The sequence below is a fragment of the Acromyrmex echinatior genome, chromosome 11 (genome assembly GCF_024713525.1).
Source record: "Acromyrmex echinatior isolate Ae372 chromosome 11, ASM2471352v2, whole genome shotgun sequence".
In the NCBI taxonomy this organism is placed as follows: domain Eukaryota; kingdom Metazoa; phylum Arthropoda; class Insecta; order Hymenoptera; family Formicidae; genus Acromyrmex; species Acromyrmex echinatior.
Genome location: NC_141862.1, coordinates 8,681,803 through 8,700,263, shown reverse-complemented (window position 1 = coordinate 8,700,263; position 18,461 = coordinate 8,681,803). Strand labels below are relative to the sequence as shown.

The 18,461-nt window shown below is 34.6% G+C and overlaps 1 protein-coding gene across 4 annotated transcripts in view; it reads right to left on the bottom strand.

Annotated features, from left to right (window-relative positions):
* svp (COUP transcription factor 2) overlaps positions 1–18,461 on the bottom strand; it is a 305,103-nt gene that overhangs the window by 105,463 nt on the left and 181,179 nt on the right. For 3 of the 4 annotated variants that reach the window (XM_087410975.1, XM_087410976.1, XM_087410972.1), the window contains one exon: positions 4,786–4,944. In XM_087410975.1, coding sequence (XP_087267101.1) covers positions 4,786–4,944 — 159 coding nt within the window. The remainder of the gene's footprint in view (positions 1–4,785; positions 4,945–18,461) is intronic. The other variant, XM_011062215.2, reaches the window with a different exon arrangement.

Genomic DNA, 18,461 nt, shown 5'->3' with positions numbered 1-18,461 from the left:
ATATTTTTCTCTAATCTTATTATGATTATAAAATTGAATCTATTTAATCTTTATAGCCAGAGAAAGAGAAATGTCGAGAATATAATTTTTCATACGTTTAACGCTACGATTTTTTTCAGTATTATCAGCACATGAAATAGAAGCGTATCTATGTATGAATGAATCAATTATCTTAGCACGCATAAACTAGACAGATGTAGTTATTTTGACACACAGGATATTGCGCACTGTAATTTTTTCTTCTTTTTCTTTAGGTAAAGATACCGAAGCAGGCGCGAAGTAACGGCTGCGGGTTGTAAAATAAACAGTGCAGATTTATTGCGAGGGTATGGAAGAAACGTGCACGTTTGCGAACGAATACGTTTCTAAGTTCCTCGTTTTAACGAGCGTATTAAGTACGTAACGGGGCCTTCTAGTCGCAAATCGCTATCGGTGTATCGCGATAGGCACACTCGATAGTTACGCGACCAACTGAAGAGCGTTCAACGCGATAAAGTTGATCTCCAATTCCGTGTTCACGAAGCGGAAAGAATTGACTAATAAGACGCTTTTTTGTATAAAAAAGATGATTTCTAAAAAAAACTTGACCGTTCAAAATAAAATAGATAAAATACATAGAATAATTAAGATTTATAAGAAACTACTCTTATTAACTTTACGGAAAAAAATTAAAGTCCGTATCCATTGCATGTAATGAAAATTTATAAAAAATATTAGTACATTTATATTTCAATATTTTTTTATGTGAATTTCTTATCACGTTTGATTACCTGCGATTGATTCATATTAGAAGAATATATAATGATAACAAGCAAATGTATGTATCTTTATTACAATAATAAATAATTGTTACTTTATAACACATAAAGTAAAAGAAATTTCGGTATGTTATAATAAGAGTGCACCGAAAAGTTATTTTTTTATATATATAGATAAGTTTACGTTTCTCACGCAAATAAAACATTGTTCGTGAACATCAAATTTCAAATTGTAATATGCATAATAACATAATGACTCTTAAATGTAATTGTATACGTGTTTAATAACGTTTAGAAAAGTCATCTTTTATCCCAGAAATTATGATACTAGATTTAATGGTCTAACAATCCCCAAACAGGATCTGCAACGCAACCGTACTACATAGTCTACGTTCTTTCCGTCCAACATTCATCTTTAAAAGAAAGTGCACTTCGTTTCGCGGAGCGATAACTCACGCATCGTCGTGCGTTCGTACACACGGGGAACAACCTCCGCCACCACCATCACTACCACCACCACCACCACCACCACCACCATCATCATCATCATCATCATCATCATCATCATCATCGTCATCATCATCATCATCATCATCGTCCTCGAATAGACAAGGGACGGGGGGAAAAGCGCCAAGGTACTGGAGTAAACGCACCATCCCGTCCCAAGCGCTCGCAATTAAGGGTTAATTAAATTGAGCGGCTTCCTAGATTTCTGTAATCATCGCGGACAGTATCTACGGGGTAATCTTCAGCGCATCCTGTCTGCCTCGAGGGCCCCACGGAAGGAAGGGGCCCCGAGGTAAGGTCATGCACCCCGCTGACCTCGGACCATCGTCTCTTCCCTCCCTTCTCTCTCTCTCTTTCTCTAGTCCTCTTTCCTCTTTCCCGCCCCTCCTCTAGTTGCTCCGCCACCTTCACTCCTCCTTGTTCCTTCTCTCTTCGTGCGCCTTCAACCCTCTCCCCTCCATCATCCACGACCTCTCGCCTCTTCTGCCTCCTCCCGTTGCTGCTGTTGCTGTTGCCGTTGCTGCTGCTGCTGCTGCCGCTCCTGCCGATGGTACCGGTAACTCCCCCTTGCCCTCGTCATCCTTTCCCTCCGCGGCCCTTGGCCCTTCATGCACTTTTCTTTTCTTCGCCCTCTTCTTCGTCTTCTTCTTCTTCTTCTTCTGCTTCTTTCGTCCTCTTTCTCTACTCTTTTTCTTTCCCTCTTTCCTTCTCGTGAATCTTTCGTGCGAACGTATATGGCAGAGACCAGGTGAGTGTACACAGAGTTACGTGCCCCGCGCTCGCGAGCGACTCGAATTATTATCAAAGACTGGGGCATCATCGCAGATAATAAGCGGATGTCGCTTTGACAGGACAGAAAATGCGACGTCTTTTCTGCGCTTCTCGTGCCTACGTTCCTGTGGGAAAAACTGTACCGCGGACAGAAGAGTTGCCTGCTCTCGTGCGAATAATCATGCGCGAGCTTCTCTTTCGTGAAGTACAACGTGCCTCACGATATTCGAGAATGTGCCTTTAGGAAGTCATGCACTTTCTGCGACTCGTATATGAAAGAGGCCAGATCAAAATGATGGACGGTTGTTCCGGTCTCAAGTCTTCGATAATTTGTAATGAAAAATAATAGTGAGAAATTATTTAAGTGACTTAAGAAATTACGGTTTTAAAGATAAAGCAAGCTTGTGCACTTGCCTTTCATATAGAGATCACATTATCAAGATTTTGATTCTAGAGATACCCTAAAATCAATGTCAAATTTTTAAATTTGTATTCGCAAAATAAAAGTAAAGTAATTTCGAAATATGAAGCCTTGCGATCATTAAATAGATCTATCTTGAGAGCATAATATGAAATAAGATTAAAATGACAGCAGCATGCGAAATAATATATATTTCCTGTATTATTTTAATAACCTTTTGTCTTTTTATTATTGTTAATACTAGAATCGCTGATGATATCCCATTAGAACTGCTGAAGGTGTCAATTTGATAATTTCCTATTTTTGTTTGCGATTAGTGACAAGTTATTTTGATATTATTTGTATCGTCAGAATTATTTATATTATATTCAAACTGCATAATATTTTGTACCGCATATCTAATAGAAAAATTAAAGAAAAAAATTAATTAGTAGAATCAAAATAGTACCATTATTACTTCTATAAGTATTAATATGCTATTCTAATGACTACTCTAAAACACAGAATGTGATGAGGCTTCAATTAATATTAGAAAGCTTGGAAAGCTAACAAATCAATTCAACTTCTTGCTTGTAATCTTGCTACGTCTCGTATATTTTTTCTTGGCGTCACAGAATCGTCGATTTCTGTTTGCGTTTCCCGTCGATATCCATACAAATCGACGCGTGCGGCTGATACGCGTAAAAACGCGTGATTTACCGGATTTACGATCGCGGCGCGGCGCGGCGCGAGAACGCTCCAGGGCAGACGGACAGCCACGTCTCGGACGGAAGTGGTTGTACACCTGGGCAGGTCGAGAGAGCCGATGACCAGCGAGAGAGCGCGTTCCTCTTCTCCTCGCGCGCGCGGCGGAACAAGGTCAGATGTTATCGCGCGCGGCGCGAGTAGCCAAGTTTAAGAGCGGAGGAACGTGGAATCACGGGCGGGGATAAGGCGTGGGAACCTTTCCGGCCTTTCCACAGGCTGCAATTAAAAGTTCCTGCCGCGGCAAAGCGCGCCGAAAGCCATGTTTCCAAACATGACACGTCCTCAGGTGTAGACATTTCCGAAATAAAATATGTATATATATTCAGAATCACCAAGCTAACTTGGAGATCTAATAGTCGCGAATATCTAATATTTGTATTATATATAATCAATAAACTTGTAACAGAAGTAACTAACCGTATATTTATAGAATTCCTGTATATAGATAATAACACGCATAATGTATATTATTAAATTAAATATTAAAATTATAGTATTATAATTTTAACATTTAAAGTAATATAATATTAAATTAAATATTAAAATTATATCGCAATTGAAAATTCCTCTAAATCAGACTTGAAGATATCTTTACTTGTAATTATCGCCTAAAGTAAGTGTATAATATGTAATAATATGTAATTCTAGATATTTAAATTGTGTTGCGCATTATTACATGTAATATATGTAATATATATAATTCAGAAATTCCACAGCTCGATCATAATATCAAGAATCAGAAATGGGAGCTTGATGTGCGGACCGTGTGACGGAGAGTTTAACGGGTGATCACAGCGAGTCGCGAATGTATCATCGGATCGATACTTTGTCGACGACGTTTCTCCGAATATTACAATCAAATAAGGAATTTCCTAATGGATAACAGTCATAAAAGACATCGTTCCTTGAGTAAACTATAAGACAAAATCGAAGTTAATATAAATTTTCCCTTTAATAATTTAATACTTGCTTTAAATTGAATCACAAAACATATGTTTATTTCCAGAAAACAGTACAACGAACAAAGAGATATTTTCGTCATCATGCACTTTGACCTTAACGCGTATATAAGTACAAAAGGTTGTGCTATTTTCAACATCCATTCAAGATTCATTCCATATATCAGAGAAACATCGTTTGGCCATGACTTTTAATGTTTTTATTGTAAAAAGCGCGCTACAGAAGATCTCAAGAAAAATATATCGCAAGCGCCTAATTTTCTATATTTCATATTTTGTCTTTAATATTTTTTTTATACGTTTAACATTTTTATTTTAATATTTAACATAATTTTATTATGTCAGTTTTTGATTTCGATAAAAAAACAAAAATTTTGAATAATTATATTAAAATGTAAAATAAAAGTTATAAATATGTTAAATAACGAAAGTATCGTATTAGAACATTTTATTGAACAAACAATTTGATTAATATATTTCTGAAATTAAAAAAAAAAAAGTTAAAACTTGTAATATTTTTTCTTTGAGAACTTTGAGTATTGCCATCAAGACATTTCGGCGATCTCGATGTAATCACCAGTGGAGATCAATCGCTAATAAATTCGTAGAAAGGGTTCAGTACAGTGCATACCTTCCCGGCGCATGCCCATCTTCAGGCACTTTTTCAAGCGGCAAAACTGGCACTGATTTCTATGGTGTTGGTCGATCGGACAATTTCTAGTCCCTCGACACGAGTACGTTAGGTTTCGCCTCACACTCCTCTTGAAGAAACTCTTGCATCCTGAAAAAAAGAACGAAAAATATAAATTCAATTAAATTTAAATTCAATTTCGATCGAATATTTAAACGATTCTAAATCCACTTTAAAATATTAATATTAATCTTCCGTATTTTAATACTCGAGACACTATCGTATTTCTTAATGAGAATTTATATATTATTTCTCTTATTCGCTGTCGTGGAACGAATTCTTATTGAAACGTCCTCATTACAAAAAAAATCTATTTCCTCTTGTAAATTCTCTCTACAGCCAATTTACATTTTAATATATCAATCATACTTTCTCCATTAATGTCATGTACGATCAGATATCTCACGAGACCAATTTTCTAGCATAAAAACATCAACTATTTGTCGACAGCAAAAATATATTTCCCTATGTTCGCGTTAATTCACGCGTGAACATACAATACATGTAATAACGAAAGACAGCACGATCGGCACTTGAAAGATAAGCGATTAGCTACCACGTACTGAATCAAGATCCATCCGAGTACGTAGACGGATACGCAGATTCTTATTGATAGAGCGTGTACGAGCAACCATAAACGTGACGAGACTAATGCTTACGGAACGGCACAGTAAGTTTCTCTTGTTTATTGGATATATCTCTCGGTGCACGTACGTACCACGTAAACGTGCACGTGTGGAACGACAAGATTGCGTAGCGCGAGCAGAGGGAACGAAGAGAGGAGAACAGAAAGGTGGATGGAGAACGATGGGGAGGCTTGGACCGATGATACGTGATTACGCAAATTCTGTAACATGCACGTTGCAACGAGACCGATGCACCTTGAGGTCAACGTAGGGGAGCGCGGATCTAAGTTACGGCGGATGCACGATCTGGCACAATGGTGGCCGCACACACGCGCGACGCTCGATATAGACAGATACTTGGCTGCCTCCTTATAGGAATGAGGAGCCAACCGAGTCGAAAGTGCCGACGGACTTGATCACGAAAATCCTATTAGTAGCCGTCCCGCTGAGATCGAGTACTCCGTGCTCTCTCTCTCTCCCTCCCCTCCTCCCTCTCTCTCTTTCTCTCTCTGCTTCGCCGCATTACTTCGGATTTATATCCGGATATCACTCTGGAGTTGATGCGATCGATGATTTCGAGAATTTCGCGAAATGCACGATTGCGAAATTTAGTAAGATTTTCTCCAACGCACGAGAAGGGGATTCTACTAAAATATTTAAAAATTTAGTTAGATACTTATAGTGAATTATTATTAAGAAAGAATTGGTTTGAAATCTATCTCTCAAATTAAACAGTTTAATGTTGTTTATAAGTTCATAGTACATGCAATCAATTAGATGTCAGTCTAATTGATTTGGTCGAGCACTTAAATGATTTGAATGTGCATATTTACATAATCTATTCTTTAACAACTCTTTATTAAATTTGACACTATTTAAGATCTGAAAATAATTTTGTTTATCAAAATAATTATGTAAGCTCTTCACGCTTAAGATTCCCACGTAATTATTTTAATGGATCAACAAAATTATACTTCTCCAAATTTGTATTTACATAAATTTTTAAATACTTCAGCAAAATCATGCTTTCCACGTATTATATTGTTAAGAAAGAATTGATTTAATATCCACATTTCTCAAATTAAATAGCTTAATATTGTTTATAAGTTCATAATATGCAATTAATGAGATGTCAGCCAAGTATTAAAATAATTTAAATATGTATATTTACCTGATCGATTTTTTAACAACTCTTCGTTAAATTTAAGATTGAGATAGAATTTTGGCTAAAATGCTACAAAGATTCTAACAATGAGATTGATTTTTTTTTTTTACTATTTATTCTTTTTTAACGCAATATAACATTTCTTATTTTATCTTTCTAAATGTTTATTTATTCATCATTTTACTTCTTCCGATATACAGGATATCATCTTTTTTTTCGCGAAAAACTGCAGAGCAGACAGTGAAGAGAAACGCACTGCAATATAATAATCCTGGCAAGAGCCGACAGGTCGGCCGTTCTTTGATTGGCGCGTGAATGGTTGTACACGCGGCTTCCTAATGAGTGGTTAGTTAATTGCTGGTGGTAATGGAGCGGCAGGAGAGAAAGGAGTCCGATAAAGAGCCACTGTGCCATGGGGTGACGACGCGGTGCGACACAATTCAATTTAATAAACAGCGAGGCGAGCAATAATTCCGCGTCGTAAAGGCACGTGGGACACGCATGTGAGCAAGATCAGCGCCGGCCAGTGCACGCCTGGTACCAGGGGTTAAAAGGTGATCGGAGCCATGCGGTTGATTTTAATTAAAACGGATACCCCGTCGGATAGAATGCGTGCTCGCACCTGCGTGCGAACATCGGCGAAACGAAATCGAAGGTATCTATAGAAGGAAGGTGTTTACATTAACAGGTTTATCCTACATAATAAAGATGTATTGTACGATAGTTACGAAAAATATACTTCAAAGTTACACAGGAATCTTGTATTTAAGAGAAAAGTTAATGATATAAAGTATCAGATAAATAAATATTTATGTCAGTTAATTATCAGATATTAAGTTCATTAAAATATTACGTCGGAAAGAATTCCGATGCTCATAATAGATACTTGATAATTCCTGATATACGATTTAAATTTATTTTCTTGAATTCCGATGAGATGCGTAATTAATTAATAATTAGATGTGCGATTTCTCTATCACAAATTCACGTGAAATTATTACAATGAACGACGATAGGAATTCGCGCGGATAGGAACTTCGACGACGTAAGAAAACGCATTTATATGTACATTTTGCTGGAGGATCGAGCTTTAGGTGTAGCAAAGTCGACTATTACGATCGATGGCACAACGTGTATATAGATAAATAGTTAACGTAGCTAAGTCAGCAATTTATATCGTAACAGAACGCCCGCTGTGCACGAACTTTCGAATCGAGATAAAGAGGTGATTTTGCCCATCGTGGTTCGTAAGTCAATCGTTTACTAATACTCTCATTCTCTCGTGCGCAAGAATCTTTTCTGCAGAGATATCCGTCTCGTCGAAATAGAGGACACGATATTGGCAACACGAATAATCGCGTAGAAGAAAAGTCTTCGCCGTGAACTGTAAAGAATAAATCATCGAATGCGTCATCATCTTTCGGCACATGATACCGAGATCAAATGATCATTACAATGATCTCTTACAAATCTAGTAAAACAGATTGAGAAATTGTGATGAAACACATAAATATTTCATGCAATTATTAATAATTAATTAATATCCAATTTTAATAATTATTGAAAAAAAAGATTAAGTATTTAATACATTCAAGCCAGTTTTATTTCAACGTACGTTAATAATAATTATAATAATATTAAGTATTGATAAAGTATGATTTCAGATTTAAGCGACTTCGGTCAACTCTTTCCTATATCTTGATGTATGTAATTAAGTTCATATTAATTATATTTAAAAAATCTTTTAATCCCTGTACTTATATAGAGTACAAAGTACCTACTTTTCATTTTAATATGTAATGCGCAAAATTATGATCGTAATGAAGATTAAAGTTATTATCGCGACTCCTAAACTAACGATCGCGACTTCTCTTCGATGTTAAATGAGAAAATAAGCTCAAAGAGAGATCAAAGACGATTCATGCTCGTACTAAATCTACAAGCCCTTTTCATCTTTAAAGCTTAAGCTCCTTGATGCTCGACGTCGTCGTTGTCGTTGCCGTTAGTCCTGTCGTTGCCGATGTCGTTGTCGTTGGTATTAGCAAAAAACGAAGAACGAAAAGAGGAAAAAAAGAAGACGGAAAAAGAGCCGGGTCGCCATAACTACAAATTGCATCGTTACACGCAAATTACGCGATTATTCTGTGCGAGCCAACCACCGAGCGACCATACGGTATATGTGAGCTCTCTGTGGTAGCACGAGAGCAACCAGGGAAAAGAGATGGAGAGAGCAAGAAACACCAAGCGAATACAACGAAGATGAGAGAAGAGGAAGAAAGGGAGAGAAAGAGAGAAAGCCTGTGCACGCGCGCGCGCGCGCGCGCGCGCAGTACACAACTATCGTTTATACTTTCAGATTGCAGCTTGCGAGCTCAAATTGCTCGCGTCATTGAATTTTCATTGCTCGGGCTATTCCTTCGTTGCATGGCGTTCCGAGTGCCAATTCTCGACAGGACAAATCCTCGCGATCATCGATATGGAGAGAACCGGCAGATACGCCTTCGTTCTTAATCCTTTCAGACGGGACGATGTTGTATGGCATCGCTATCGCTCTCTCTCTCTCTCTCTCTCTCTCTCTCTCTCTCTCTCTCTCTCTCTCTCTCTCTCTCTCTCTCTCTCTCTCTCTATCGCGAATCATACATTCCTTTTTAGTAAGGTCTGCTGTTTCAGAAGCGACTTGAAATTTAAATTTAATTATTATTGCTCTGTAGTAAAATAAATTAATCTGAAGATTATATTCTACAGTATTCTATATTTCTAGTATTTCATATAAAGTTTTATAATTAGTAGGTACATCTATTCCAAAATCATTGCAGGATTGATGTTATACGTTGTGTGACACAGCACGCAACGAATGATTTTGCTGAAATATCTAAAATTAAGTATAAAATACAGAATCTGAAAATAATTTTGTTGGACCATCCAAATAATTATGTAGAAAACTTATATAGTAAGCAATTTCAGATCGGTTTGTATCTAGTTAAATTTTTAAATACTTCAACAAAACCGTTCTTTCTACGTGAGTACTGGTATCGAAAATTTACTGTTGAAAAATTCCAAATAATTTCTTTATCACTTTTGGTTCCTTTGCCTAAGGCTACGTATTATTATTTTATTGGCTATAAAGCATCTAAAGATAAACTTAAGGAAGGCTTAAATATAAGGCCTAGCTATAAATACGGGCATAAGTCACTGAAATATTCGATTCTCTTAATTAAAGTCCTGTTCGTGACGAAAGAGTGAGCACGGCGTTTACGGTTTATTAACATTGCATAAACAGCGCTTCGCAAAAAGATGCCGCCTGGAGGGTCTTCAGAGGCCAGATTGGCTTATTGCCGCGCCTAATGAGAAGTTGATTTAGTTTTAATAGGTCGCGTTGCCAGTCGCCACGGTAATTACGTCGCAGAACCGACGCGATGTCATCCTCGTTGACGCGTGAACCGCAACGATTGATCGATTCGTACTTAGCCGTGACGTGCGGCATTATCTTCGATGTGCGTGAAGTACCCCGAGAAAAGTTAGCGACATTAAAACTTAAAGAGCATTGAGAAAGAAAACTGCACGAAACTTAAATGGAAATGAAGTAACGAATCGTTTACAATGTTGCAAATTTCCAATAATAATATGTCTGTCAATATTAAGTAAATAACCGTTGTATTTATATTTATAAATAAAAAAAAAAACAAAATAAAATATTCTATCGCGTAATCATGTTTTGATTATTTTTCCTTTGTTTACCTTGTGTATTTTTTAGTTGCTTTTTTTTTAAACATAATTGTGCATACTTCTTAATCAAAATAAATTAATTTTTATTTGTATACAGGAAACTCGATAAATATTCATAAACAGGTTAATTTAGTCAATATTAGTCAATGCGATAAAAAGAGGATAAAATATGTTAGACAACTCGACATTGCATCTCAATAAGAAGCAAGCGATTCATATGAGAAGATCGCGAGAAAATAACTATGCTCGCGAAGAAGAGAGTAAAAAGGATCCAGGAATGTGCGCGAGTCGGAAAAGGGAATCTGAGAATGGAATGTAGTGAAACACGTAGGGAGAGAGTGATGAGGAAATATTAACTCCTCAAATTTCTTTTTAATCTCTTCTTAAACAAGTGACGACATTTATTTTTGCTTATTTCTGTGAGAATCCAAAATCTATGAAAAAGTATATGAGATATATATATATATTACACATTTCTTCTCATTTCAGTTAAACTACAGAATACATTAGTCACAAAAGATTGTTCACACATTAAATTTTACAAAGGTTTTGCAAAGCAGCAATTTCCGAAAAAGATGTCTATCTTCCTAATCATAGTCGTACGAAGTATAAAGCATTATAATTGTGGCAACAAACCATCAGGTGTTCCGTGCACATTTTTCTTGCAACAAGCATTTCCGCTTGTCATTATGCGTATACAGTTGCTTAGTAATCCCGAAGACGTCGCACGACTCAACGTTTCGGAGGGTCATCATTAACGATCTTTTAAGCGGTTTAATTAGGGATCCATCGTTCGCGCGCGATGAGTCACACGAAAATTCGCGATTTTTCCTGAAAAATTGCAAGGCACAGTTAATGTAGAGTCATCGGCGATGAGACACGAGTCGAACGGAGCATGATACGCGATTATGCCAAAGAGAATTGACTGATCGTGACTCATAATTGCACTGTCGCGATGCGGTGACTTTGCAAAACACTTTAGCATTCGTAGACTTTGAACATTGAATGTGATAAATTTCAAATAGCTGATGAAAAAAACAAGAATATAAATTTGTAAGAGATCTAGAATATTATATTCTTTATCTTGCCACATTTCAATAGAAAAATAATCACTTTTATTATTTGACTTTATATTGTAACATTATATTCAAATCTCTACTTAAAACTTCCAGATTTTAATTCAAAGAACTAAATTCTTCATTATTTTAAGAACTTTATATATATATATATATATATATATATATATATATATATATACATATGTATATGCATATAAATAATATTTATAAAAATAACAAAAAATAAATAACATAAAAGAATACACAATAATATAAGTTTAAGTATTTAATATTATAAAATAAAAAAAATTAAAAATTATTGTAAATAGCAAATCTCGTAAAAATAAGTTGCATTACATAAAACTTATAAAAACAGTAAGATTCAGGATAGCCATAAAATATTTACGAACATAAACATATCTGGAGATGTATGTCTACTGACCATTATATTTATTTTTATAATTAGAAATATGTTCTGTTTTGCTTCAATATACCGGTTTACATCACATTACATAACTTCATATTACTGTACGTGCTGCCTCAAAAAATGCGGAAATGATTCGTTATTATTTCATTGCCGAGTATTATTATAAAAATAATACCAAATAATTTTCACGTTTACTTTGTAATTACTCGGTTAAATGTGTTTGATCAAAATGCAGAAACTAATTCAAGTGACATAACTAATTAAGCAGTATGATTCTAAATGTAAAAGAAGTAAGTCGCAAATATCGTCCAATAAGCTTCACACAAGCGCAAATAATGATTGCAAATAATGATCGAAGGATCGTCAACGTTGATCGATGAATGAAGGCTCTCCAAGTTACGTTTTGTATGGATCATTTTTTTACACGGGATAAAGCGCATTGATATCGCCGATGAAAGCGGAATCGATCACGAGGGATTCTCGTTTGCGATGCTCGCGAGATGTGAGTCACGACGTTTGGAACGAGCGACTTTGGCGAATAATGACGGTAATTATAATAATAAGACCGACAAGATATGCAAGCGGTGGTATTAAGGCCAAGGGATAACGATAGCGGACCATGCTTTTCTACATTATAACTGCTACATCATGAGCTTCCCTTCATTATGATCTCGTTTCGCATGCTTACTTAATTATTTGTCCTTGGGAGGTAGAAGGCGATAGAATGAATTAGCAACATTTCCGGTTTTCCTTTGTTTTGTGTGTGTGTGTGTGTGTGTGTGTGTGTGTGTGTGTGTGTGTGTGTGTGTGTGTGTGTGTGTGGTGTGTGTACTTGCATAAATCTATCAGCAAAACACATCATTTGTACGTAACAAGTGATGGACTTTAAATTAATATTCACAAAATACGTATTAAATATGTATATTATAGTAAGGTTGAATTATTTCACTTTTCAAACTCCAGCTTATTCTCTTAACTCTCTTTTACTCTTTTGTTTATCCATCACATAAATTATTACGTAATTATCCAAAGATGGAACAACCGACCCTAATTCACTAAAAACAATAAGTATATATATTTCTTCTATTAAATATATATATTTCTATTAAGTATATATATATATATATCTCTTCTATTATATTTTAATTAAATTTCTCTGAAAAGGAAGAATACAAAATAAATTGTATTATATCTCTTTCTATTATTGACTAATACATTAAAGCAATATGAATATATATATATATATATATCAATTAGAAATTTTATTAGAGCGAAATTAGTGACACTTCGATCTTTTTCCATTCTATTATGTATTTCATAATCTCTTAATTTACTTTCTATTATAAATTTTTAATTTAGTCAAGGAAGACATAATTAAGTCGTAATGTCCCTACATTATCTATTTATTGAAAAACTAGTATTAATATTTTTTGAAATTGATTTTTTAATAAATTAGTTTTTACTTTGTGACCTAATTATTTGCTCATAGCCGATCTATCCATTACTTTTTATTGCTTTGCAAATATGAATTTGGAAAATAATAATTTATTTCATTATATTAGCCCTATATAAATATTCACGCAAAATTAATAATATTAAAAATGTGCATGCATAATAAAGAATAAGTGTTGACGTCTAAAAAATAAAAGTACTATGAAAAATACTTTTAATCCTAAAAAATATTGAATTATTTGATAGTATCTTCTAATCAGTAATTATCTATATCACTTTCATCGAAATGAAGTTTCTCATAATCGCTCTGATTTTTGAACAGTGAGAGGGAACCGATGGAAGAGTTACTGTGTAGGAAGAGAATTCGCGCCCGATTCGGTCAGTAACGTTTCGACTCGGTCGCGTAAAATTAACGACATTGTTATAATTAATTAGCCCGGCCAGACGCGACTGCGGAGCGGAGGCTAGATAGCGGCGGTGTGCGAGAGCGCGGGGTTCGTTAGCGGGATAATTGGTCACAGAGGATGCGTCCAGGTAAGTCGCGCCTTGGTAATTCTATGCCCGGCGCGTATATACACACACGTATATAGAGACACGATGCCGTGTCCGACGTCCTGGCGATGTAAGACCTTGCCGCCGGTGCACGCTCTTAGGAACAACCAAGAGTCTACCCAAGACACGGCACATTGCATCGTTCCCGAGCAGAAGGAAATATAACTTGTCTACCGCACGTTTTATTTCTTTCTCTTTTGTCTCTTTTTCTCCTTATAAATTTACTTCAAAACATTTATTTATACTTTATTTATATTTTTCTCTGTTGTACGAACAAATAAATCATAAGCGATACATGTATTGATATGTAGATTTGTTTCATCTTGGAAATTTCTAAATAATTGAATGATCGTTATATTTCTATTATTATATATATTTCACGCCACTTTTTAAATGGGACTTTAATCGTTTTCACTTTCACATTTTACTTGATCTCATTTCCTGAAATCATTTTTTATTGACGCAGATTACTAGGTATGATCTTCCGATTCTGATGTGTTTCAGAGATAAATCCTTCACATTTTGTTGATAGCGTGTTTGATAGCGCGGCGTAATTGTAAGAATTGTGAAATAAAGGAAATGGACTGTAACGAGAATTAGCGCTGTACATCGCCCGCAATTATTTCGCAAAGAAACTTTATCGTAACTAACGATTACATTAGAGATATAAAATAAGCGACGTACGATTCGGCTAATCTTTTAGCCAACATCACAACTAACACAAGTACAAAAATTAAGGCTTGATATATTATTTTATCTTAAAGGTTAATATATCATGAGGACTCTTCTATATTTATATTTGCTAATAATGGCTAAAAAAATAATCTAATAGATAGGCGTACGTCGTTTATTTTATATCTCTAATCATTAGTTACGATAAAGTTTTTTTACGAAATAATTGCGCACGATGTATTTCCATTAGCCTATTTCGTTTATTTTATAATTTGTCTCGGGAATTTTATTTATCTTCTGTAACCTTTGTAGTTATAAAAATCTGTATTCGTCAAAAGAAGCCACGAATGCCTTTGTGCATCTTCCGAACGAATTGCCGCTTTTACCTGTAGCCTCAATCCTTGAGATTGTAATGATCGAGAAATACATGCTCAAATTCTCGCCTGAAAAGAAATAAAACGTTGTTCGACGATATCGAGCAGCGCGCGTAGTTACCGATTAGAAAGTCCGACTCTCGTGGATACGCTGCCTCGGTTAAGATAGTGTTTAACGGGCATCTTAGCGAGATCAAACGGCACGTCGCGCCGTGAATCGTCGTGATTCAGGCTCGCCTGTGTTCCAGAACGTTACCTCAATCGCGGAGCGAATATCATGTACTCTACTTTCGTTTCATAACGCCTTTGAGGTAATCGCACCATGCGACGTGTTCTTATTTACGTTATCTAGTTATAAAAAAACTCGTATAAAATCACCTACATATCAAAATGCGTCAAAATATTCTTCCATATATAATCTTATGTCTAGATAATTACTGATAATTATTAACAGTTTAATAAGCGCATAATTGAAGACTTCAGAAAATAAGAATTACTGTATCTGTATAATTTACAATGATAAAACGTGAAACAAATGTTTAAGATACCCAAAGTTAAGAAATTATCGTTCCTTTACTTATTTCTTTTTATCGATATGACTCATTCAATATTTCTTTAGAAATCAGCAATTTAAATGGACATTTAACAAGACAGAATGTATTGCAATGTTCACTAATCCTTTTACTAAAAGAATTGCTATCATTTATATTACCGTCATTTTAAATATAAAACTATCAGTGAATGCATAAAGTCTTCAACAATGTTCGAGTTTATCTGTACAACGAAATCTTTTGTTTCTTACACAGCTGCAGCCTTTTTTTATGTTATATCTCTAACAATGGAATCAGAGAGAGATCATATCATGATTTGTAATGATTACGTCAATCAGAACGTCAGAGACTTATCACGAAGACGCTTGTTATTTTCGCGAAACACGGAGTCATCGTGGAAATATATGCCTCAGATAAAGATTAGCAAAGTCGAAATAATATAGTATGATCTCGTTAAAACGATTAGCGCACGGCTTCTTCCTTCCGCACATCGTTCCAGATATAAGTTCATAAGTAAGTGTAAGACTTGCTTAAAGTGCAAGGGAGCGAGAGATCACGAAGAAGAGAGGAAGCCCTTCGCGGTTTCTCAAACCGTCTCACCGGAATCAAATTTCCACCCTGAAGAGAACAGCGAAACTTTTCGATGTATTTATAGGTAAATGGCGAATTCAACGATGAAGAGAAGAGAGGATTAATACACTTTGAGATGTCTTATTACGCACATATCGAAATAAAAGTACTAATATTTTATATATGAGTTTCGTAAATCTCAAAAATAGAAAAAAGTTTCACTGTTTTAATTGTTTTTCACTGGCTCATTGTAAAAATTTTCACGTTATTTTCAGTCAAATTATATAAGAATTCTTAAATTGTTTTCTTTTACATGAGAAATCAAAGCGTGAGAATGTAGGAGTTAACGCTTTCGTTATCAGACATAAACTTATGAAGAACCAACTTTCACTTTCACTTGTAATAAAATTTACAAAAACAATTTTATTAAACGAAATCGTAAATAGAAATATTCCATATATAAGTACATGTACTATAAATACTATAATGTATCTAAAAATATGTATGTATATGTATATATATACTATATGTATGTATTATCACATCAATAAGATACACGAAGTGTATCTAGAACATTCAGGTTATTTTATAATAACATATTTTCAAATAACTTCACTGTTAGATATCAGAGAAGCAATGGCAACCAATCTCTTTAATTAAATAATACTTTGTAATTTTTATTTGTCTGACTTCTATTCTTAATATTGTAAACCGAATCAATTTTCCATGCGACAATTATCCTTAATCGTTTTTGAAAAGTCGTCTTCGTTCATCCCATTCCCATTACACTCGCCATTGTCCACGTAATTATACCGAAACAGTTTGGCTTTATAATTCACAAGTACGTATAGGGGTGGAAAAGGGTTCGGCTGAGAAAAATAAAAGAATAAAAATCACTTGCGTATTATACCATAACGCATATAATATATATGCTTTCTGCGATCACCTGCGCTCTCAGAGGTGCAACGCGACTTGAAAAGAATGTACGTTACTTCACGACAAATAGCATCCTTGTCTTAAACATCAGTTTACTCGTGCCGCATGTAATTGCTGTAATCAAAATCGCATGGACATTCTTAAGTAATATTTGAGTCGGCCACGTACGTCCATATGGAATTCGCTCATCATAATGTATTGTTCAAAATGCGCATGATCCCACAGAAACATTTCTGAAATTTTATTATATTAACTTTCATCTATTAGGAGTAAATTTTGCATCAATTCTACATTTTTTACTCTATAAACACAATTAATTCGTCTAAGATAAAATATGAAATTTTTGAGCTAAAATAATAATAAATTATAACTTAATAACTTTTAAATTTGTTTCGCTTTTACTTTTTAATTAAATTAAATGTATAATTTTATAATTAATATAATGTCACTTAATTAATAAATATGTTGTATGAATTTGTATTAATCTTTACAGAAAGCCACTATGGTAGCGCTGAAACAGTGTCATACTTTGGGACAAAGAATAGAATAAAATAATGAATTATAATAAATCTTATTTAATAAGGTATAAGATTTTAAAAATAGATTCTTGTTCTCTAAAAGTTAAAGAATATACATTGTAATCCTGATGAGCGATAAAACGATATTATAGTTAAAAAGTTAGTCGATTATATGATTTGATTAATAGGCGGGGATATAATTGTTAAAGGAATAGTTCGCACACGCTTTAACCGCGATTCCCACCGCAATGTCACGATTTTATTCGAAGTGACATTCCCCCTGTGCAGTTCTTCGAGAACAAATGAAAATAAATGTAATCGGTTGTATCCTCTGGGAATGACATCGACGTTCTTACGGAGTGCAAGGACAAATGTTCAAGGCCGCATCGCAGCTGGAGAACGTTTAATTATGTCCACCGAAAATGTATCGCAAAAACACAGAGACACACAAATGTATTGAAAATCGATGTTCTCGAAAATAAGAGGGATGGTTCCATTGCAAGAATAATGATAGGGTGTAGCGTGTGAAACAATGCCTTGCGATGCCATTATGTGAAAGGATATCGCGCATCCAGATACTTGAATTTATTTATAAAATTTTATAATTCGCCTATCAATTTATGAACATTTTAGAGAGATTGTAATTTGATTTATGGACATTTTGGGAAATTGTAAAATTTAATTATAATATTATGTAACTTAATTTCATCTCACAGAATGAGAATTGAAAAAAACCGATAAAATGTGACCCAGTATTACATGTGAAATAATTATTTATAGAAAATAATATAATTTGTTTAAAAAAAACAATTTTATTAATATCATTTTACATATAAAACTATACTGTCAAAAAACCTATAACGAGAAAATCATTAATTGCATAGATAAAAAAATAACGCAAGAGATACCGTAAGAACATACGCGCGAGTATATTAAAATTGTAAAATGAATAAATGTATATGCTAAACATCATATAATGT